General features: G+C 34.1%; 5 protein-coding genes across 5 annotated transcripts; all 5 read left to right on the top strand.

Moving 5' to 3' along the window:
- The first annotated feature begins 1,039 nt into the window (after window positions 1–1,039).
- On the top strand, window positions 1,040–2,072 carry LOC149382430 (germin-like protein subfamily 1 member 17). Its single transcript, XM_089630023.1, has 2 exons — window positions 1,040–1,229; window positions 1,326–2,072. The coding sequence occupies exons 1-2, from the start codon at window positions 1,106–1,108 to the stop codon at window positions 1,883–1,885; spliced, it is 684 nt and encodes a 227-aa protein (XP_089486149.1). The 5' UTR covers window positions 1,040–1,105; the 3' UTR covers window positions 1,886–2,072.
- A 2,927-nt stretch (window positions 2,073–4,999) lies between these two features.
- On the top strand, window positions 5,000–6,116 carry LOC149382431 (germin-like protein subfamily 1 member 17). The gene is made up of 2 exons (XM_089630413.1): window positions 5,000–5,194; window positions 5,301–6,116. Exons 1-2 carry the CDS (start codon window positions 5,074–5,076, stop codon window positions 5,858–5,860), a joined length of 681 nt encoding a protein of 226 aa, XP_089486539.1. The 5' UTR covers window positions 5,000–5,073; the 3' UTR covers window positions 5,861–6,116.
- A 1,814-nt stretch (window positions 6,117–7,930) lies between these two features.
- Window positions 7,931–8,946, top strand: LOC149382432 (germin-like protein subfamily 1 member 17). Its single transcript, XM_089630043.1, has 2 exons — window positions 7,931–8,084; window positions 8,267–8,946. The coding sequence occupies exons 1-2, from the start codon at window positions 7,961–7,963 to the stop codon at window positions 8,827–8,829; spliced, it is 687 nt and encodes a 228-aa protein (XP_089486169.1). The 5' UTR covers window positions 7,931–7,960; the 3' UTR covers window positions 8,830–8,946.
- A 7,778-nt stretch (window positions 8,947–16,724) lies between these two features.
- LOC149382433 (germin-like protein subfamily 1 member 17) lies at window positions 16,725–17,595 on the top strand. The gene is made up of 2 exons (XM_089630065.1): window positions 16,725–16,917; window positions 17,012–17,595. The coding sequence occupies exons 1-2, from the start codon at window positions 16,794–16,796 to the stop codon at window positions 17,569–17,571; spliced, it is 684 nt and encodes a 227-aa protein (XP_089486191.1). The 5' UTR covers window positions 16,725–16,793; the 3' UTR covers window positions 17,572–17,595.
- Window positions 17,596–21,135: 3,540 nt separating this feature from the next.
- On the top strand, window positions 21,136–22,187 carry LOC149382434 (germin-like protein subfamily 1 member 17). Its single transcript, XM_089630491.1, has 2 exons — window positions 21,136–21,308; window positions 21,416–22,187. The coding sequence occupies exons 1-2, from the start codon at window positions 21,188–21,190 to the stop codon at window positions 21,973–21,975; spliced, it is 681 nt and encodes a 226-aa protein (XP_089486617.1). The 5' UTR covers window positions 21,136–21,187; the 3' UTR covers window positions 21,976–22,187.
- The last annotated feature ends 96 nt before the right edge of the window (window positions 22,188–22,283 follow it).

A 22,283-nucleotide genomic window follows, 5' to 3' on the forward strand; every position in this document is an offset into this window, starting at 1 on the left:
GTCTATTTTTTTTAATAAGAGTCCTCCAATGAACTTTAATCCAGTCAACCCTTAGATTTAGAGGGCCGGTTAGGTATTTAAATATAGGACATATGTTCGTGTATTTTAAAACAGGACCAACCCAAAATACGGGTAATTTAAACAAAATAAATGTTCACCGATTCAGTCCGTATATAACAAAAGAGAAAACTAAAATAAATGTTCGGCATAAAGGAGGAGGGAGAGAAAACAAGAAAGATTTGAAGGGATTGTAAATTCATCAAACTCACCATTTTCAATCCCTCTAATTTTGAAAAAAACCGAGAAAAAAGAAGAAGAAAAAAGTTAATTAATTTTACAAATACACGCTCTTCACGATTCATTCGCCCATTATTCTTTTATTTCTACCAAACATACATAATAAATCATTCAATCATTTTCTTTTCTTTTTCTTTCTTTTCCCTTGTAAAAACGATCAATCCATTCTCTCTTATTCCTTCTTACCGAACGAGGCCTAATGCGGATTGAATTTTTTTACACATGTCACCGTAGGATTCTGGAAAAAAGTTTTTAAACTCGGATATTTTTTTTTTTTTTTAAGGCAGCTTTGCTGCAGTGGGGATTGAACCCACGACCTCCACACAGGAGGCGGTGTGGAATTACCACTAGGCTATCCTAGGTACCACTTTAAACTCGGATATTATTTCAACTAAAAGATATGCAATTTTAAATTAATGTAAGAATCGGGCAGTTAAACATAAAATAGGAATAAAGAAAGCAAAGAAGAATTCGAAAGACATTTTAAGCAACCGACTGAAACAAATAATGAACTAAATATTCCATGTTGAAAGTTTCCTTTCGAGGATAACTTGTTTGACAAAGTAAAAATTATATAGTAATTAAAGTTAGTACGTTAACACATATATTAATAGAACTTAAAATAATGCGTCAAAGTTTACCTAGTCTCTTATGAAGCTTTATGAAAAAGATGGTAGCTAGACTAGCTCAAAAACTGAAGAGTATAAATAGGCATATTGTAGAAAGATCTTTCTCATCCCTCAATCAACAAACATATAGAGCATACAAAAACATATAGTATCAATTCCTACATATAGTATTAACAGCAATGAAAGGTGTTCAATTCCTTCTTTCAGTGGCTCTCTTGGCTTTGGCAACTTCTATTGCCACTGCCTATGACCCAAGCCCTCTTCAGGACTTCTGTATTGCCACAAACGACCCTAAAAACGCTTGTAAGTTTTACACACTTTTTTTTGTCAACATTTAGTCAGCGGTCCTAGCTAGGGTTTTTAATTAATATATACTTTTTTTTTCTTGCTTGTGATCAGTGTTTGTGAATGGGAGATTCTGCAAGGATCCCATGCTCGCAAAGGCCGACGATTTCTTCTTTTCCGGGCTCGACATGCCCGGAAATATTACTAGCCCGGTCGGCTCGGTTGTAACCGCCGTGAACGTGGACAAAGTCCCGGGGCTCAACACTCTCGGGATACAGCTCGTGCGTATTGACTACGCGCCGTACGGACAGAACCCGCCACACACTCACCCACGCGCCTCAGAAATCTTGGTGGTGGCCGAGGGAGAGCTCTTGGTGGGCTTCGTGACCTCGAACATCCAAGGCGCCAAAAACAAGCTCTTCACGAAGCAACTCAAGAAAGGTGACGTGTTCGTTTTCCCGATCGGTCTCATTCACTTTCAGTTCAACACCGGTCACACTCCGGCGGTGGCTTTCGCCGGACTTGGCAGCCAGAACCCGGGAGTGATCACCATCGCCAATGCCGTGTTCGGGTCAGACCCTCCGATCAACGCAGATATTCTCACCAGGGCTTTCCAGGTGGACAAGGACGTCGTCAACTATCTCCAGAAGCAGTTCTGGGTTGATAACAATTGATCAAATACACAAACTAGCGCGCGCGCGCACACATACGCATTTTTCTAAAGAATATTATGTTTTACCCATTAATTTATGACATTTGAATAAATGGCATAGCCATATTTGCTCTTCTCTCATGGTTGTATTCCTTAAGAGAAAACCTCCTGTATTTGTCTACACTTATTTGAATAAGACGTAAACTTTGTGCCTCAACAATTGTTTTACAATTTTTACTTTTTTTTTTACTCATCAGCAATTGTTTTACTGATAAACGACAGTAGAATACCCTAAACGACTTGTACGGATAAACAACATCTAATTTTATTCAACGTATTATAAATTTATAACACATTTCCCAGTACGTGAGGAAATACCTGTCGTTTATCAGTACATAACATTGATATTTCCTTCATAATTATTAATATTTTCCAACCCACTCTAGCATCAATTTCTCATTCAATATAACATTGTTTTTAACAAATAAATATTGGGAAAATAATACATTTATACCCTCTGTTTTAGTGAAATGTCGAGTTTAACCCTCGGTTTTAAAAAATGTCGAGTTCATACCCTCTGTTTAACTAAAATGATGAAATTATACACTGAAATGAATAACAACGTCACAAATCTCCCTTTCATTGATATTAACTCTTATATAAGAAAAACCAAATCAAATCTAAATCAGTATCCTAACTTCTAACTTCTCAATTTTGAAATAAAAATAGCCTTAAATTGAAATTAAATAATAAAACGCATACCTCCTAAGAAATGACTTCATTCCGTGTTCGAATTGTAACTCTAAATCATGGATTCTCTGTTCGAATATGCGATTTTGATGACTATCAACTATCGATGTTTACCTCTTTGCCTCTTTCTGGTTCTTCACAATTAAGAGACTGTTGTTTATTTTCTAGTTTTTAAATAAATTACATATATGGCGCGAATGAATAAAGATAATTGGTGTTTATATATAAATATTATAGTAAACGTCAATGAAAAGTCAATAAAAAGAATATTATAATATGGATCATGTTGTATTATAAACGTCATCTACTGTTAAACGACATCTAACTTTATTCAATGTATTATAATATATTTCCAGTTAGTGTATGGATATATATTATAATACATTTGAAGAGAAATCTTCTTTGAAGAATATATATATATATATATATATATATATATATATATATATATATATTTATTTTATTGTGTGTGTTTGTTTGTTTTTTTAAATTATTTTCATTCATTCATATATTTGATTATATGAAACAATTTTTTTTTACCTTTACTAGTTCGAATCACTTAAAAGTCTGATATTTTACACACAAATAAAGTCTATCTTAATCAATCAATGCATTTATTTTTAACAAACAAACAATAAGGTAAAACAAACACAAACAAATTCTATAATCATTTTTCAAACATCATTTTATTATCAAACAAAAAAACATCAATATTTATTTATCTACAACAATATTTATTTATAAGCGACCAGAGAAAGAAACTCGATTAATTTTAGAAAGTTAATAACTTATATTCGAAATCCATTAAAACAGGAGAACAACTATTTTGGTCAAACAATATAAACTACAAAATATATTCGTTTACATATAGAATGTAAAATATATATATATATATATATATATATATATATATATATATATATGTGTGTGTGTGTGTGTGTGTATAATAGCAAGATCTATGGAATATGGCTATTTAATTAAAAGATTTAAAAGTATGGTCATTCTTTAAGGTGTAATTTAGTGGCCTATAAAGTATAATATCTCATTATAAATTATGAAGTATAAACTACTAGAAAACCAATTACATATTCCAATTACAAACGGAATAATAACTAAAAAATTTGTGCTGAGCGAGCGTTTTGGTTCAACATCTCCTTCGTTCTATATACGCTCTTTTCTTACCAATAATTTTCATTGGCTTACCACGTGGGACATATTTTTGTTTTCAGCGTATTTCTCTCAATTATCTCTCATTCAGAAGAAATAATAAGGAGGCTAGTAAGATATGTAAAACATTGACTAGTCTCAAACAAGATAACGCTAGCTAATTTTCCCTGGTTAAAAAAATGAAATATATAATTATCTGGTTTAATTGTTGAAAATAAGACTAAAGCTGGATTGGTTCTATTCGTTTGGCCAATTTTTATATTCGAATCCGAATATTTGATTTTAATAATAACATAAAATTTGACCAAAAAAATCACGAAGTTTTTTTTTGTAATAGAAATCTTAAATAATTTAAATATTTTATGAAGGTATCATCATTAACTTAAATATTTTTACGAATCGGTGATAAAAATAATCCATAAAAAAGTGATATGTTTTATTACAAATCGTCCTTGTTGGTTATATTAACACTTGTGTCTTGCTACATGAGTATGCTCAAATGGACTGTAATTAGTGGGCTCTTTCATTTTGTGTGTATCTTTCGGATAATAATTCTTTATTAATCAGCCACCTGAGCTGTTGGTTGATACAAACATTTTCTAGGAAATTCACCAACAATCTAATTTAAACTCGCTATTGCAATGGATTTAACTTACGAAAAACCCGGGGTTTCTATTACACTATAAGATGTATCTTTTAGTTTTTACATTGAAGCGCAACATGAATATGCCCATACACTAGAAGCAAAGTCATCGTTCTCTAAGTTTGAACTTTAGTTAAGTCATCGAATAATTATCTTCTTATGTCATGTTGATTACCCCAGCCATATGACACGTAAATGCGCTCCGATTACGTCCACACCTAACAAAAGACAAAAAAATAGTTAAGTTTAGCTAATAATAACTTATCAAATTTGAAAAAATTGAAGGAGCAGGTAAGGATAAAACACCTAGTATCAAATCAATAAAGAAGTTAACTAGAAATCAAGGAAAAGACGTTTTTAAGTTTAAGCAGCCACATAATACTGAAAACTAATGACCCATTCCATATTGAAAAAGCAAGTAAATTTTTTTTATATTATATAGTAGTTAAATAAGTTAGTACCTTATACACATAACGTTTAGAAATATTTATCTAATTGACCTAGCTAGTCTTTCATGATGCTCGATGAAAAAGACATTTGACTAGTTCAGAAACTGAAGTGTATAAATAGGCATATATTGTAGAAAGGGTTTCTCATCCCTTAATTAACCAACATATAGAGCACACCCACACACGTATAGCATAGCCACCATGAAGAATATTCACTTCCTTCTTTCACTTGCTCTCTTTGCTTTGGCAACTTCCATTGCCACTGCTTATGACCCAAGCCCTCTTCAGGACTTCTGTATCACAACAAATGACACCAACGGTCGTAAGTATATATACCCTTTTATCTATATAATAATAATAGTAAATTATTTGTATTGTTTTATATGATCAGTCCATAATATTATATATTTATTTCCTTTTGTGATTAGTGTTTGTGAACGGGAGATTCTGCAAGGATCCAATGCTCGCCAAGGCCGACGATTTCTTCACTTTTGGCCTCGACGTGGCCGGAAACACCGACAACCCTGTCGGCTCGTTTGTAACCGCTGTGACCGTCGACAAACTCCCAGGGCTCAACACTCTCGGGATACAGCTCGCGCGTATCGACTACGCGCCGTACGGACAGAACCCGCCACACACTCACCCACGCGCCTCGGAAATCCTGGTGGTGATCGAGGGAGAGCTCTTGGTGGGTTTCGTGACCTCGAACATCCAAGACGCCAAGAACAAGCTCTTCACGAAGCAACTCAAGAAAGGTGACGTGTTCGTGTTCCCGATCGGTCTCATCCACTTTCAGTTCAACACCGGTCACGCTCCGGCGGTGGCTTTCGCCGGACTTAGCAGCCAAAACCCGGGAGTGATCACCATCGCCAACGCCGTGTTCGGGTCCGACCCTCCGATCAACGCAGACATCCTCGCCAAGGCTTTCCAGGTGGACAAGAACGTTGTCAACAAACTCCAGAAGCAGTTCTGGTACGACAACAACTAGAGACATACATTTCACCACTAAAACGCTACACAAACTGTTCCTGTTATTTGGTCTTTTACTTTTCCGAGTTCTGTGTTTTTGTAATAAATAAACGGTGATATGTCCACCATTCTCTTGTCGTTTTAAATAGAGTTCTGTGGCTCTTACCACTATAAGAGCATTGCATATGTAGCTTTGTTCTAGGACGTCACAGTAAAAATATATTGATATACAAATTTATAATTCAATAAGAGCACACTTGTGCGCTTTAAACTTACTGTTTGGATTAATATAGCCGGATTGTCATTATAAAGAAAGTGTCATTCACTAATTTAGTTCATGTTGCACTTTGTTACGATGGTAAATTATCAGAACATTCCTATCACCGAACAACAATGAAACACCGAACAATATTGTTTGAAGTAGTATGGTTTGAAGTGTAAAAAAAGTGAGAAACGATCAGCACCATAAGTTAAGATTTGAATACTGACAAACATACTTTACTATTTGGTTAACTGAATTTTACTAATATTTGTAGATAATGAAACTTTGAAGGAAAATGCAATAGAATTTTATTTATTTATTTTTTATTGTGTTTGAAAATTGTGTAAATTTAATTTGAAAGGAAGAGAAGGGAGAAACTGATAACGAGACCCCATGTAAAGTTGTGTAACCTAATTCATCTGATACTATATATTACGAAGACTTTACCTCCATATCAAATCCTAACACAAATATGTTTGGCTTCTCATTTTCCTCTTGTACTTTCAAGAAAAATAAAATCTCATTTTACCTCTAAAATTTCCCTCAAATTTTATTTCATATGCATCGACCACTCATTTAAACTTTATTGCATCCAATATTAATTAATATGAACCATGACAAGTATTAACTCATATGAACAAATATATCATTTGAACTATATTTCATCCAATGTTAATCAATATTAACATGTACTAACTTATATTAACCTTTGATTTTGACTGATATATATGAATTTACAAGAAAGAATAAGAATAAATTTAAAAATAATGTTGTATCTTATTTACTGTTTTATCTATTTTTTTAAGAAATTGAATTCCAAATAGTAAAACACACACAAGGCCGATTAAAAAACAATATTGTTGGACTAAATGGGTTTTATACATAAAAAAAACTCAGTACAGGGCCGATTCTCCGCCATTTCCGACACAGCAATAAAAATACAAAAAATTACCTAACATTTTGTGCATATCGATCGTCTAACTTCAACTAAGCATATATAATATATCAACTAAAACTATCTGCTAAGAGAGCCAATCAAGATTCAAGACTACTTCACAATAAGAACCTTGATGAATTAGTACCCGAATATTCGTTACCACTGTTTTGTTAGTTTTCCTCAGAGACAAAGTCCCGCGTCCACCTTTTGTGATCAAATGAAACACGGTTATTAGTTTTATTATTATTGTAATGCTGACAATGATGGTGCACCATCTTCAGGGCCGATATTAGAACCTAACAAGAGGAAAAAAATACATTACCCAAAAATCTTTATAAATTTCATATAGTTCTGGAAGGATTTGGTATTCATCTACAGTTAGGTTTAGAAAATAATTCAAAGAGCTGTCACAATAATTTATCATCAGAGACTATATGACCCAAAATTTTAAAGCCATCAAGAAAGCCTTCCAACTGAAAGTACGTTCATATAGACCGATTATAAGGCAGTCCTATGAGTAGTTAGGAAATGGAAGAATAGTCAAATATAAATTTCACAAAGTAAATCCGGAAAATACATACAAAAATATACCGCTATAAGAGACTCGAAAACATATCAGTTATTAATAATATTTGACAGTTTCAACCACTAGCAGAAACTAACATATATGATTGTTTATAGAAGTAGTACAAATGGGGAATTATTAACGTCTAAAGAACTGCAATAAGTTTTGAACCAAGTCTTTAATAAATAATATAAACAGATCAGGTCTCTTTCCGAATTTGTGAAAAAAATAAAATAAAATAGACTAGTTCATGCATAAGCCTACTATAAATAGACGTGGATCATAATGCATATTTCTCATCCTTCACTTGCAATACACACATAAACACACATAAAGTACCTGAAAAACATCAATCATGAAGAGCACTCACTTCCTTATTTCGCTTGTTCTATTCGCTTTGGCAACTTCCATTGCCACTGCCTATGACCCAAGCCCTCTTCAGGACTTTTGTGTCGCTACAAACGACACTAAAAACGCTTGTAAGTTATAACTTATACCCACTTTCTCTTAAATTTGTATACTCATTTTAGGTCTTAGCTAGATGTATGTATTGTTATATATATATATATCTCTTTTTTTTTTTGTTCTCTCATTTTATCCGTACAAACCCTATTTTATCATGTACATTGACTTATATATTGTTCTTTCTTTATATGAGCAGTGTTTGTGAACGGGAGATTCTGCAAGGATCCAATGCTCGCCAAGGCCGACGATTTCTTCACTTCGGGCCTCGACGTGGCCGGAAACACGGACAACCCTGTCGGCTCGATTGTAACCGCTGTGACCGTCGACAAACTCCCAGGGCTCAACACTCTCGGGGTACAGCTCGTGCGTATCGACTACGCGCCGTACGGACAGAACCCACCACACACTCACCCACGCGCCTCGGAAATCCTGGTGGTGATCGAGGGAGAGCTCTTGGTGGGCTTCGTGACCTCGAACATCCAAGGCGCCAAAAACAAGCTCTTCACGAAGCAACTCAAGAAAGGTGACGTGTTCGTGTTCCCGATCGGTCTCATCCACTTTCAGTTCAACACTGGTCACGCTCCGGCGGTGGCTTTCGCCGGACTTAGCAGCCAAAACCCGGGAGTGATCACCATCGCCAACGCCGTGTTCGGGTCCGACCCTCCGATCAACGCAGATATTCTCGCCAAGGCTTTCCAGGTGGACAAGAACGTTGTCAACAAACTCCAGAAGCAGTTCTGGTACGACAACAATAACTAGAAAAAAAAAAACATACATGATTGCTTCGGCATTAATGACATCGTATACTTTTCTTCGTTTTCTGATGTATTTCTGTAATAATTAAGTAGAGTGGTGATTACGTGTGGTATACCATTCTGTCTGATCATTTCGTGTCACAGCGTTTTGTAGTTATCAATGTTCTAAGTCGATAAGACTACGTGTTTTACTAATTAAGTTCAATAAAATGAAACTCATGTTTGTGTGTTTAAGTCTTTGTTTTCTTTTCTTGGTACATTGCTTGATATTATTAGTTTCACGGACAAACGTGGATGAATTTAACCTCTGCGCTTTTTCTATAGTTTGATCTTACTTCCACTTGAGAGAAATTTGTTTAAGACTTTTTTTGTATGCAGTGTCAAATTATTTTATATACATGTAATGGTTTTATGATGTCACTTATCATTTTACTGAAAAATTGTATGACAAGATAGATTATACCAACTAGATGCACAAAGGTAAAAGCAGAACTAACGCAAAACACTAGCTGAATCGATCGAATCGGGCACAATCTGTCAACCAGGCCAACGTGGATTTTTTCAAGATGTTAACAACATGATATAAGGCATCTTTAAACAATTTTTTTTCCAAACTATAAAACTTAGCCAATCAACTTATCAACATGTTATTTTATTTACCTTTCGGGCGAATAAGGAAGTAAACAATTTCAAATGTCTATTTTATGTCTTGTGTTTTGAAATTGATTAGAATCATACCATCAACTGACTTATATATTAAAACGTAAGGTATGAAAGCATCGTTTGACTAAAATCCAATGGATATTAATGAAATCAAGAGCTATAATGGATGGGATTAGGAAGTAGCGGTACAATTCTAGGAAGATGTTATAGGAGCTGTCGCGACTCTCAATCTTGCTTACCTTTCATGTATGTTGTGTTGGGGTTGATACTTGTTATGCCGTCTTTTTTCTTATGGTAAAAACGATGCCTCAATTGCAAAAACGACGTTATAATATAAAAGGACAATTTAGTCAAATGCTAAAAATACGCATGACAAGCGACAAGCGAATTTGGGACAAGCGACAAGCGAATTTGGGATAAGCGACAAGCGAATTTTCAACAAACGACAAGCGAATTAGTAACACGCGACAAGCGAATTTGAGACAAGCGACAAACGAATTTGAGACAAGCGACAAGCGGATTTGCGACAAGCGACAAGCGACAAGCGAATCTGCGACAAGCGACAAGCGAATCTGCGACAAGCGGCATGTTTTCCCTATAAATAGCTCACTCACACAAATCAAAATTCAATTCACTCTCAACTCAGAATTCACAACTGAGAATCCTCTGAACTTTCAGCTTTTCTCTCAACCCCAGAATTCTCTCAGCCAAATACTCTCTCAACTTCAAAATTATCCCGGATCATAAACAAAGACCGAGAGACACCTCTCGACGGGAGGAAGAAAATTAAAATCCAAGAATCCACTCACATAGCAAACACACTCGCCCTGAACTACGTCATGACCTGATCCCGCAAAGCGGGTACGTAGGCAGCTCACGAAGAGCACGGTCACACTCCCCATTCACCATACTCGCTCCTCAAAAAACACAAATCCTTTTGAGAGCCGAGGAAACGTGACCCTGACAACAAAATATCGAGACACGTCGCAAGCTCGCACCCCGACACGTGTCCCGTAAATGTTATCCGAGAAATCGCATTAACAATACTTTCATTTGTTTTGTCTTCGTGTAGTATATCTTGTTCTGTTACAGCATAGAAGAACTTTGTTTCATGTATAAGTTTTTCTTGCTATAATTGCTTAGCCTTAGTGATATGTATTTCATTTGTAATGTTAAATTGTAGTTTGACGTACTAGAGATGTAATGATGGCCTTGACTTTGGTAGTTGGTTTTTTCCCTAAACTAGTGAAGGTAATTAAAAGAGTCGAGTATTTGCTCAAACTACTCGAAAGCTCCAAATATGTAGAGGTGGGTTTCGGAATGCCAGTAGTGTGGAGCGTGCCTCACGAGTAGGGCCGGCCTGAGGCTTAAACTATTTAGACAATGGAAAGCTCCAAATTTTTTTTGGAAAAAAGGCCTAAAAAAGGCTTCAAATTTTAAGAAAAATGTCTCAAAATTTTGAAAATTAGAAAGCTATTATACCTATTTTTTTAATATATATTTAAAAAGCTCTAAATGTCTTTATTTTTTGAAAAATAAGTTATTATACCTAATTTCTTTTTAATATATATTTAAAAAACTCATTTTTTTATTCTTAGTTAAGGTCAAGGATTTAAATGTCGCCGAAATTCCCCGATTTTCGTCGGCGGTGTCGTTTTCGCCGGAAAAACATCCGACGAACTCATGAAAGTCGTTTTTCCATGTTATGTCGTTCGATTTTCGCCGAAAACGACGTGCCGGTTGTCCATGTTATGTCGTTTTCGGATTGAAATCATAAACTCAAATTTTGTAAAAAAAAATGGTGGTGACTAAGCAGGAGAAAAAAAGAAGAAGAAGAAGAAGATGAATGAAGAGATAAGATAGAGACGAAGAGAGAGACAAGGGAAAGATGAGAGAGAGAGTCTTTTACTTTTTTTTTTTTATTAAAGCCAATGGTTAAATATAGCTATTTGAGACTTTCAAGATTCGCACATATTTTTGGATTTTACTGCTATAGAGATATTTTCTAATAGTTTACTATTATATTAAATTTTGACTGTAGATTAGGGGTGAAACTGGATCGGTTCGGTTCGGTTTTTGACATTTTTAGTATCCGAATCCGAATTTTTGGTTTTTAAAAACTCGGTCCAGTATCCGGTCCAATTTAGTCTAAAACCAAAATTCGGTTATCCGAATATTCGGTTATCCGGTTTCTTAAATCCAGTATCCAGTCCAGTAGTATCCAATTTTTAAAATTTGGTTATCCAGTTTGTAAAATTTCAAATCCAGTTTAATATCCAGTTTTATAAAATGGATATCCAATTTCTAAAATCCAAATCCGGTTTGTAAAAATTCAAAAAACGAGTACAAACGACTCTTATAAAGCTCCAAAATGACAATACATAATCTAAAACTGAGTAAAAAAATAAAATTCAAAAGGACACTCGTCTCCAACTACCAGCACATGTAAATATCATAATGTAAAATTAAAATTACTACCCTAATGATCATAATAAACCATACAACAATTGAATTTGTATGTTATCTTTATAGATCACATAATCAAGTTATAGTAGCAGTAGGAGTTGATATATGAAAAGTTTGTTCTTCTATGACAACTTGACCATCATGTGTTAATAATAGTGACATAAATTTGTTTTAATATATATTTATTTTAATTAAAAAAATCGGTTAAATATCCGATATCCAGATTTTCCCAAAATCAAATCTGATATCCGGTCCAGTTTCGTAAACCGGATCGGTTATCCGAATCCGAATTTCGGTTAGCTGACGTGGCTCCAAATTTCGGTTTCGGTTCGGTTTGGATATCGGTTTTATCCGATTTTCGGTTCGGTGTAGACTAAAAGTTAATATTCTTGAAAGTTGCAAAATTCAAAATTTTTCCTCTATATCTGTTGTATTTGTTGATGCTACAAAATATGAAAATAGTTACAACTTACATCAATTTTTTTCTCCGAAGATTAGTATATGTTGGACAAACTTAACCTATACTTTAAATTAATCATTATATTTAAAATGGAGTACAAGTACTTTTACTTTTACCAATATGTCAATACAATATTATATAAAAATAAATTTGTTGACATGTTTAAATTAGATTATGAAATGAAATTGTTACGTTTTGAATTGAAATGAAAGTAGTTAGAATTGAATGTATTGACATGTTGAAATAAATTTGAACTACATTTAAAAATATGAGTTATATAGGTGAATAGCCATTTGGTTATAAATGTTTTGTTTTTAGCTAACCTTTTGTTAATATCCAATAAATAGTCACGCCCACCAATTAACAACTAATTAAAAGACCAAACAGACCTCAATAAATATCCCGCTCATTTTAAACTGAATAATAAAACATAATTACAAAGATTTGGTCATCATAACTGTCGCGTTATTTCTGGAAGCAAATTAAAATTCATTAATTTGTTGCTCCTCACTCTCTCCATAACCCACCCTCTCCTCCGAAGCCACCACACCACTCCACCTCCTCTTTCTCTCTCCGCCTCCTTGCTGCCGCCATCCTCGCTGACGACGATGACGAAGACAACGGAGAAGAACAAATCTCCGGCGGCGGAGAGAGTTGCGCGTACTCGCAGCCGATCATGGTCCTATACGTGATCTGGAACCTCGCTTTCGTCCTCGTCTCGTTCTTCGTCCTCTTCTCGACGTTCCACGAGAAACCCTCGACGCCTCTCGGGCTTAGGTCTCTGGGTACGCCTTTCAGTGCGTTTTGCATGTGGGTTTCGTGTACTTCGATGATCGGAGGACCAGGAAATTCTCGGATCTCCTTGGATTCCCACCACTTGGGACTGATCTCGATCGATCGGCCCGCCCGTCGTCCACGCTGAGAGGCATATCTGCCACGAAGAACAGCCTCGTCACCGGGAAAAACTCCGGCGCCTCTCACTTCGTCCTCCTCTCCGCGATCTGCCACAAAGAACAGCCTCGTCGCCGGGAAAAACTCAGGCGCCTCTCACTTCGTCATCCTCTCCGCGATCTGCGTCCAAAGGTCCCGATCGGAATCATGGACTCCGCGAAGAATAGTTTTTTTTTTTGGTTGTTGCTCACATTAATAGTATGTTCGTGTAAATAGAAAACATATTTACAGTATATTCGTGTAAATACGAAGCATATTTACAGTATATTCATTGTAAATACAAAACATATTTACAGTATATTCACTGTAAATACAAAGCATATTTACAGTATATTCGTGTAAATAAACTGAAAAAATTCTAGAAATATTTTGGGCACGAAAATTCTGGAAATTATGAATATATGGAAGACAAAATAATATCAATAAATGAATAATATATTTACAGATTTTATCCATAATGAATTGTCACGAAAATAGAAACTAATTACCTAAAGTCAACGCTAAAAACTTCCAAATATATAACAATAAATTGGCTGAGAACTTTCAAAATCTGCTGGAAAATTCAAATTTCAAATTTGAAAACTTCCCTATTCGGTTTCAATATTTGATTCGAAATTTAAAAAAAAAAATGCCTAATTAAAATAGCGTAAGGGCAAAAATGTAAAACTAATTCAATTAATAAGCTGTCACGTAAGCAAGATTGCTATTTACGGGAAATTAACGAAAGGTTGGCTAAAACCAAATTGCTAGTGTTTAAATGGCTATGCAGCCAATTATTTATAAAAATATATATGTATTTGTTTGTGTCGCCATATTATTTCCGTTCGGTTTTCCGTCGGCACGTCGGTTTTCCGTCGAAAACGACATTTCACTTGCCATTTTCCAAAAATTTTCCGTTCGATTTTCCGTAAATCATGAGACTCGAAACGGCAACGAAAACGGCATTTTTTTCCTTGGTTAAGATCACGTAATAGTTTGGGCTTGCGCTGCTCACGAAAATAGGCGAGCCACTAAAAACTCGTGTCACACGTCTGCCTCGCAAAATTTAGTTTCACCATAGTTATAGAGAGGCACTTTTTATCCGAATGCCCCAAAACTTATAACAACTTCTTTCTCGGAACTGATGTGATGCACCAGTACTCTTATTGGTATATTTCAATATAATCGACTCGTATACTAATAATTAAGCTTTAACAATGACTTTTATACTAAATGCCGTAATAGTAGCGCCTACCAAAGTCAATCTTATAGCAGTGCATATGTCAGTTCTTTGTATATAATTGAACCACTGTATTCAAACCAGCTTCTAATCAAGTAAACATGAGTTCTAGTACGCTAATTTAGTTCGTGTTGCTAAAAAATTGACAACGAGCATTCTGTCTTAGTTAGATGATGATTTGATTAATCCGGCGTGGAACCTCCAAGACGACGGTGGTCAAAGTGCCTTATTGCCTAAGTAAAAAATAACGTTCTCTCATTAAAGCGGTGTTTGAGCTCTATACAGGCATTGGATGAAAGCGGTTGTACCTGAAAGGTTTGACCGTTATCATAATCGTTTCTGTTTGGATAATTTATTCAATTTAATTATCGGATTTGAGGAGATTTAAACGTATAGAGCACTTCAATTCAATAAGGAATTAATCTAATATAACACAGAATTTTGAACTATTACAACAACATTCTTTTTTTTTTTTTGAAAATTTACAACAACATTCAAATGACTTATAAATAATATATTGAAAAATCTTGGCGAATATTTTACTGAAATGTGATTAATACTGTTATTCAACAACAATTATAATAATATAGTTTGATATCACTTTGATACTATATATATATTGAGATGATAGAACTCTTCAATAATTGCAGGCGCTGCATGCACTATTTTATATGGAAAGACTTTGGCTCTTGGTCAATTTAATCAATAGAAATTTATATAAGTTGTTGTATCCGGTTTGTCTTTAACACTATCCAAAACTTGGTTGCATCGTTGAGAGTAAGAAGCTACGCTTTTAATTTTTTTTATATTTTTATATTTTCATTGAGAACAAACGGTTCATAGAAACTAGTACAATTATTTTTATATATACACGAAAGTTGCTTTGAAAGTTTCATAGAAACGGACCATGTGATATGAAGTTTGAGATTTTGGCCAAAGCTGGAGTTATATCCAATGGGCGAAACGTTTTTTTCTTCTTCTTCATTTATAATTATTACGGACAAGTGTTTTACACATAGATAAAGTAAATAAATTAGTTTTGTTAGTGTAAATAATCCCCGAAATATATTAAATAACGGTGGCACTAATGAAAATCTATTTACGTATATGGTATACTTTTTTTTTATTACCTGTTAATTAAAAATACACTACAGTGGTTTAAATATTAGCACGAAAATAGATTATAATTTAATTTTAATATGTGTGTCTATTTTTTTTAATAAGAGTCCTCCAATGAACTTTAATCCAGTCAACCCTTAGATTTAGAGGGCTGGTTAGGTATTTAAATATAGGACATATGTTCGTGTATTTTAAAACAGGACCAACCCAAAATACGGGTAATTTAAACAAAATAAATGTTCACCGATTAAGTCCGGACATAACAAAAGACTAAAGAGAAAACTAAAATAAATGTTCGGCAGAAAGCAGGGAGAGAAAACAAGAAAGATTTGGAGGGATTGTAAATCCATCAAACTCACCATTTTCAATCCCTCTAATTTTGAAAAAAAAAACTAGAAAAAAAGAAGAAGAAAAAAGTTAATTTAATTTTACAAATACACTCTCTTAAGATTCATTCGCCCATTATTCTTTTATTTCTACCAAACATACATTATAAATCATTCAATCATTTTCTTTTCTTTTTCTTTCTTTTTCCTTGTAAAAACGATCAATCCATTCTCTCTTATTCCTTCTTACCGAACAAGGCCTAATGCAGATTGATTTTTTTTACACATGTCACCGTAGTATTCTGGAAAAAGTTTTTAAACTCGGATATTATTTCAACTAAAAGATATGCAATTTTAAATTAATGTAAGAATCGGGCAGTTAAACATAAAATAGGAATAAAGAAAGCAAAGAAAAATTCGAAAGACATTTTTAAGCAACCGACTGAAACAAATAATGACCTAAATATTCCATGTTGAAAGTTTCCTTTGGAGGATAATTTGTTTGACAAAGAAAAAATTATATGGTAATTAAAGTTAGTACGTTAACACATATATTAATAGAACTTAAAACAAATGCGTCAAAGTTTACCTAGTCTCTTATGAAGCTTTATGAAAAAGATGGTAGCTAGACTAGTTCAAAAACTGATGAGTATAAATAGGCATATTGTAGAAAGATCTTTCTCATCCCTCAATCAACAAACATATAGAGCATACAAAAACATATAGTATCAATTCCTATATAAAACATATAGTAGGTAACAACAATGAAAGGTGTTCAATTCCTTCTTTCAGTGGCTCTCTTAGCTTTGGCAACTTCTATTGCCACTGCCTATGACCCAAGCCCTCTTCAAGACTTCTGTATTGCCACAAACGACCCTAAAAACGCTTGTAAGTCTTACATGCTTTTTTTTTGTCAATATTTAGTCAGCGGTCCTAGCTAGGGTTTTTAATATATACTTTTTTTTTTCTTGCTTGTGATCAGTGTTTGTGAATGGGAGATTCTGCAAGGATCCGATGCTCGCGAAGGCCGACGATTTCTTCTTTTCCGGGCTCGACATGCCCGGAAATATTACTAGCCCGGTCGGCTCGGTTGTAACCGCCGTGAACGTGGACAAAGTCCCGGGGCTCAACACTCTTGGGATACAGCTCGTGCGTATTGACTACGCGCCGTACGGACAGAACCCGCCACACACTCACCCACGCGCCTCAGAAATCTTGGTGGTGGCCGAGGGAGAGCTCTTGGTGGGCTTCGTGACCTCGAACATCCAAGGCGCCAAAAACAAGCTCTTCACGAAGCACCTCAAGAAAGGTGACGTGTTCGTGTTCCCGATCGGTCTCATCCACTTTCAGTTCAACACCGGTCACACTCCGGCGGTGGCTTTCGCCGGACTTGGCAGCCAGAACCCGGGAGTGATCACCATCGCCAATGCCGTGTTCGGGTCAGACCCTCCGATCAACGCAGATATTCTCACCAGGGCTTTCCAGGTGGACAAGAACGTCGTCAACTATCTCCAGAAGCAGTTCTGGGTTGATAACAATTGATCATATACAGAATATTTATAAAGAATATTATGTTTTACCCATTAATTTATGACATTTGAATAAATGGCATAGCCATATTTGCTCTTCTCTCATGGTTGTACTCCTAATTAGGAGAAAAGCTCGTGTATTTGTCTACACTTATCTGAATAAGACGTAAACTTTGTGCCTCAACAATTGTTTTACAATTTTTTTTTTTTTTTTTCTCATCAGCAATTGGTTTACTGATAAACAGTAGAATACCATAAACGACATCTAATTTATTCAATGTATTATAAATTTATAACACATTTCCCAGTACGTGTTGAAAAACCTGTCGTAAACCAGTAGATGTCGTTTATCAGTACATGTCCACACATCTGAATTTTTAATACATGGATCATGTTGTATTATAAACGACATCTACTGATAAACGACATCTAACATTATTCAATGTATTATAATATATATCCAGTTAGAGTATGGAAATATATTATAATACATTTGAAGAGAAATCAGCAATTGTTTTACAATTTTTACTTTTTTTTTACTCATCAGCAATTGGTTTACTGATAAACGACAGTAGTATACTATAAACGACTTGTACGGATCAACGACATCTAATTTTATTCAATGTATTATAAATTTATAACACATTTCCCAGTACGTGTGGAAATATCTGTCGTTTATCAGTACGTATGGACATCGAAGTTTTTAATACATGGATCATGTTGTATTATAAACGACATGTACTGTTAAACGACATCTAAATTTATTCAATGTATTATAATATATTTCCAGTTAGTGTATCGATATATATTATAATACATTTGAAGAAAAATCTTCTTTGAAGCAAATTATATATATATATATATATATATATATATATATATATTTTTTTTTTTTTTAATTGTGTGTGTGTGTGTGTGTTTTTTTTTTATTATTATTTTTCATTCACTCATATATTTGATTATATGAAACATTTTATTCATATTTTATTTTACTACGTTTGAAAATGGTGTAAATTTAATTTGAAAGGAAGAGAGGAAAGAGAGTCATGAAGTGACCCAATGTAAAAAATTGTGGAGCCTAATACATTATGAAGACTTTATAACAATTATATCGCCGATTGAGATGAGGCTAATAAATCTGATTTTTTTACCTTTACTAGTTCGAATCACTTAAAAGTCTGATATTTTACACATAAATAAAGTATAGGGGATCTTAATCAACCAATGCATTTATTTTTAACAACAAACAATAAGGTAAAACAAACACAAACAAATTCTATAATCATTTTTCAAACATCATTTTATTATCAAACAAAAAACCATTATAATTTATTTATCTACAACAATATTTATTTATAAACGACCAGAGAAAGAAACTCAATTAATTTTAGAAAGTTAATAACTTAAATTCGAAATCCATTAAAAACAGGAGAACAACTATTTTGGTCAAACAATATAAACTACAAAATATATTCGTTTACATAGAATTTTAAAAAAAAAAAAAATATATATATATATATATATATATATATATATTAATGGTATAATAGTAAGATAAGAAGTAAATTAATGCAAGATCTATGGAATATGGCTATTTAATTAAAGATTTAAAAGTATGGTCATTCTTTAAGGTGTAATTTAGTGGCCTATAAAGTATAATTTCTCATTATATATTATGAAGTATATATAAACTACTAGAAAACCAATTACATATTCCAATTACAAACGGAATAACTAAAAAATTTGGGCTGAGCGAGCGTTTTGGTTCAGCATCTCCTTCGTTGTATATACGCTTTTTACTTACCAATAATTCTCATTGGCTTACCACGTGGGAGAGATTTATGTTTTCAGCGTATTTCTCTCAATTATCGCTCATTCAGAAGAAATAAGGAGGCTGCTAGTAAGATATATAAAACATTGACTAGTCTCAAACAAGATAACGCTAGCTAATTTTCCCTGATTAAAAAAAAATGCAGTGTAGCAAAATAACCAAAATGAAATTGTGAAATTTGTTTTTAGTCTATGTTTCACAACTTTAAGGAAAATAGCTAACAGGTTTATGTAGCAATAATTTAGGTCTGATTTCCCTTATTTATTAACAAATTCTTCATTTTCTCTCTCTTATTTTTCTCCCACACTTTTTTTTTTTTTACATAAAAACTTCAAAAAATTATATCTATCTCATATGAACTCAAAATTGAGTGATTCTAAATCCTACGGATTCTTGACGTCGAGATCTTCAAAAATAGATCCATTGTGCTTCATGAAAAATCATGTTTAATACCATAGATGTAGAAAAATCACGTTACTACCTTAAATATGGAAATAACTGAATTTTTTTAAAATTATCGATATAAATATAATTTTTCATCAAACACAAGGTCTATTTTTGAAGATTTCGACGTCACGAATTTGTAGGATCTGAAATCACTCAATTTCGAGTTCGTATGAGAAAAATACGAATTTTTAAGTTTTAATGCAAAAAAAATTATTTGAAAAAAGATAGGAGAGAGAAAGTGAAGTTAATAAATAAGGGCAAATCAAACCTTAATTATTGACACATAAGCTATTTGACTATATCCCTAAAAATTACCAAACATAAACTAGATTCAAAATTACATGTTTAAAGTGACCTAATTAATTACAAATCTCTAAAAAAAAATGAAATATATAATTATCTGGTTCAATTGTTGAAAATAAGACTAAAACTGGATTGGTTCTACTCGATTTTAAAGAATAACAGAAAATTTGACAAAAAAATCACGAAATTTTCTTTGTAATAGACGTCTTAAATAATTTAAATATTTTATGAAAACTTATATATTTTTAGGAATTGATGATAAAAATAATCCATAACAAAAAGTGATATTTTTTTTACAAATCGTCCTGTTGGTTATATTAACACTTGTGTCTTGCTACATGAGTATGCTCAAATGGACTGTAAATAGTGGGCTCTTTCATTTTGTGTGTATCTTTCGGATAATATATATATCATCTACTAAGCGTCGAAATTCTCTATTAATCAGCCACCTGAGCTGTTGGTTGATACAAACATTTTCTAGGAAATTCACCAACAATCTAATTTGCAATTGCAATGGATTTAACTTACGAAAACCCCGGGGTTTCTATCACTATAAGATGTATCTTTTAATTTTTACATTGAAGCGCAACATGAATATGTCCATACGCAAAGTCATCGTTCTCTAAGTTTGAACTTTAGTTACGTCATCGAATAACTTAAGTCCACACCTAACAAAAGAAAAAAATTTGTAAAGTTTAGCTTATAATAACTTATCTAATTTGAAAAAATTGAAGGAGCAGGTTAGGATAAAACACATAGTATCAATAAGAAATTAACTAGAAACTAATGACCCATTCCATATTGAAAAACCAAGTAAAAAAAATTATATATTATATCGAGTAGTTAAATAAGTTAGTACCTTATACACATAACGTTTAGAAATATTTATCTAATTGACCTAGCTAGTCTTTCATGATGCTCGATGAAAAAGACATTTGACTAGTTCAGAAACTGAAGTGTATAAATAGGCATGTATTGTAGAAAGGGTTTCTCATCACTTAATTAACCAACATATAGAGTACACCCACACACGTATAGCATAGCCACCATGAAGAATATTCACTTCCTTTTTTCACTTGCTCTCTTTGCTTTGGCAACTTCCATTGCCACTGCTTATGACCCAAGCCCTCTTCAGGACTTCTGTATCACAACAAATGACACCAACGGTCGTAAGTATATATACCCTTTTTATCTATACAATAATAATAATAGTAAATTTGTATTGTTTTATATGATCAGTCCTTAATATTATATATTTATTTCCTTTTGTTATTAGTGTTTGTGAACGGGAGATTCTGCAAGGATCCAATGCTCGCCAAGGCCGACGATTTCTTCACTTTTGGCCTCGACGTGGCCGGAAACACCGACAACCCTGTCGGCTCGTTTGTAACCGCCGTGACCGTCGACAAACTCCCAGGGCTCAACACTCTCGGGATACAGCTCGCGCGTATCGACTACGCGCCGTACGGACAGAACCCGCCACACACTCACCCACGCGCCTCGGAAATCCTGGTGGTGATCGAGGGAGAGCTCTTGGTGGGTTTCGTGACCTCGAACATCCCAGGCGCCAAGAACAAGCTCTTCACGAAGCAACTCAAGAAAGGTGACGTGTTCGTGTTCCCGATCGGTCTCATCCACTTTCAGTTCAACACCGGTCACGCTCCGGCGGTGGCTTTCGCCGGACTTAGCAGCCAAAACCCGGGAGTGATCACCATCGCCAACGCCGTGTTCGGGTCCGACCCTCCGATCAACGCAGACATCCTCGCCAGGGCTTTCCAGGTGGACAAGAACGTTGTCAACAAACTCCAGAAGCAGTTCTGGTACGACAACAACTAGAAACATCCATTTCACCACTAAAACGCTTCACAAACTGTTCCTGTTATTTGGTCTCTTTTACTTTTCCGAGTTCTGTGTTTTTGTAATAAATAGAGCGGTGATATGTCCACCATTCTCTTGTCGCTTTAAATAGAGTTCTGTGGCTCTTACCACTATAAGAGCATTGCATATGTAGCTTTGTTCTAGGACGTCACAGTAAAAATATATTGATACAAATTTATAATTCAATAAGAGCACACTTGTGCGCTTTAAACTTACTGTTTGGATGAATATAGCCGGATTGTCATTATAAAGAAAGTGTCATTATT

The sequence above is a fragment of the Urtica dioica genome, chromosome 11 (assembly GCF_054948205.1).
Source record: "Urtica dioica subsp. dioica isolate 48M chromosome 11, U.dioica_male_clone48M_v1_H2, whole genome shotgun sequence".
Classification (NCBI taxonomy): domain Eukaryota; kingdom Viridiplantae; phylum Streptophyta; class Magnoliopsida; order Rosales; family Urticaceae; genus Urtica; species Urtica dioica.

What these genes read in the sequence shown, in the direction of transcription:
- LOC149382432 (XM_089630043.1), top strand. Translation starts at nt 7,961, where the DNA reads ATGAAGAGCACTCACTTCCTTATTTCGCTTGTTCTATTCGCTTTGGCA. An exon ending in AAACGACACTAAAAACGCTT is followed by an intron (nt 8,085 to 8,266) that starts GTAAGTTATAAC and finishes TTATATGAGCAG; the next exon opens with TGTTTGTGAACGGGAGATTC.
- LOC149382430 (XM_089630023.1), top strand. Translation starts at nt 1,106, where the DNA reads ATGAAAGGTGTTCAATTCCTTCTTTCAGTGGCTCTCTTGGCTTTGGCA. An exon ending in AAACGACCCTAAAAACGCTT is followed by an intron (nt 1,230 to 1,325) that starts GTAAGTTTTACA and finishes GCTTGTGATCAG; the next exon opens with TGTTTGTGAATGGGAGATTC.
- LOC149382431 (XM_089630413.1), top strand. Translation starts at nt 5,074, where the DNA reads ATGAAGAATATTCACTTCCTTCTTTCACTTGCTCTCTTTGCTTTGGCA. An exon ending in AACAAATGACACCAACGGTC is followed by an intron (nt 5,195 to 5,300) that starts GTAAGTATATAT and finishes TTTTGTGATTAG; the next exon opens with TGTTTGTGAACGGGAGATTC.
- LOC149382434 (XM_089630491.1), top strand. Translation starts at nt 21,188, where the DNA reads ATGAAGAATATTCACTTCCTTTTTTCACTTGCTCTCTTTGCTTTGGCA. An exon ending in AACAAATGACACCAACGGTC is followed by an intron (nt 21,309 to 21,415) that starts GTAAGTATATAT and finishes TTTTGTTATTAG; the next exon opens with TGTTTGTGAACGGGAGATTC.
- LOC149382433 (XM_089630065.1), top strand. Translation starts at nt 16,794, where the DNA reads ATGAAAGGTGTTCAATTCCTTCTTTCAGTGGCTCTCTTAGCTTTGGCA. An exon ending in AAACGACCCTAAAAACGCTT is followed by an intron (nt 16,918 to 17,011) that starts GTAAGTCTTACA and finishes GCTTGTGATCAG; the next exon opens with TGTTTGTGAATGGGAGATTC.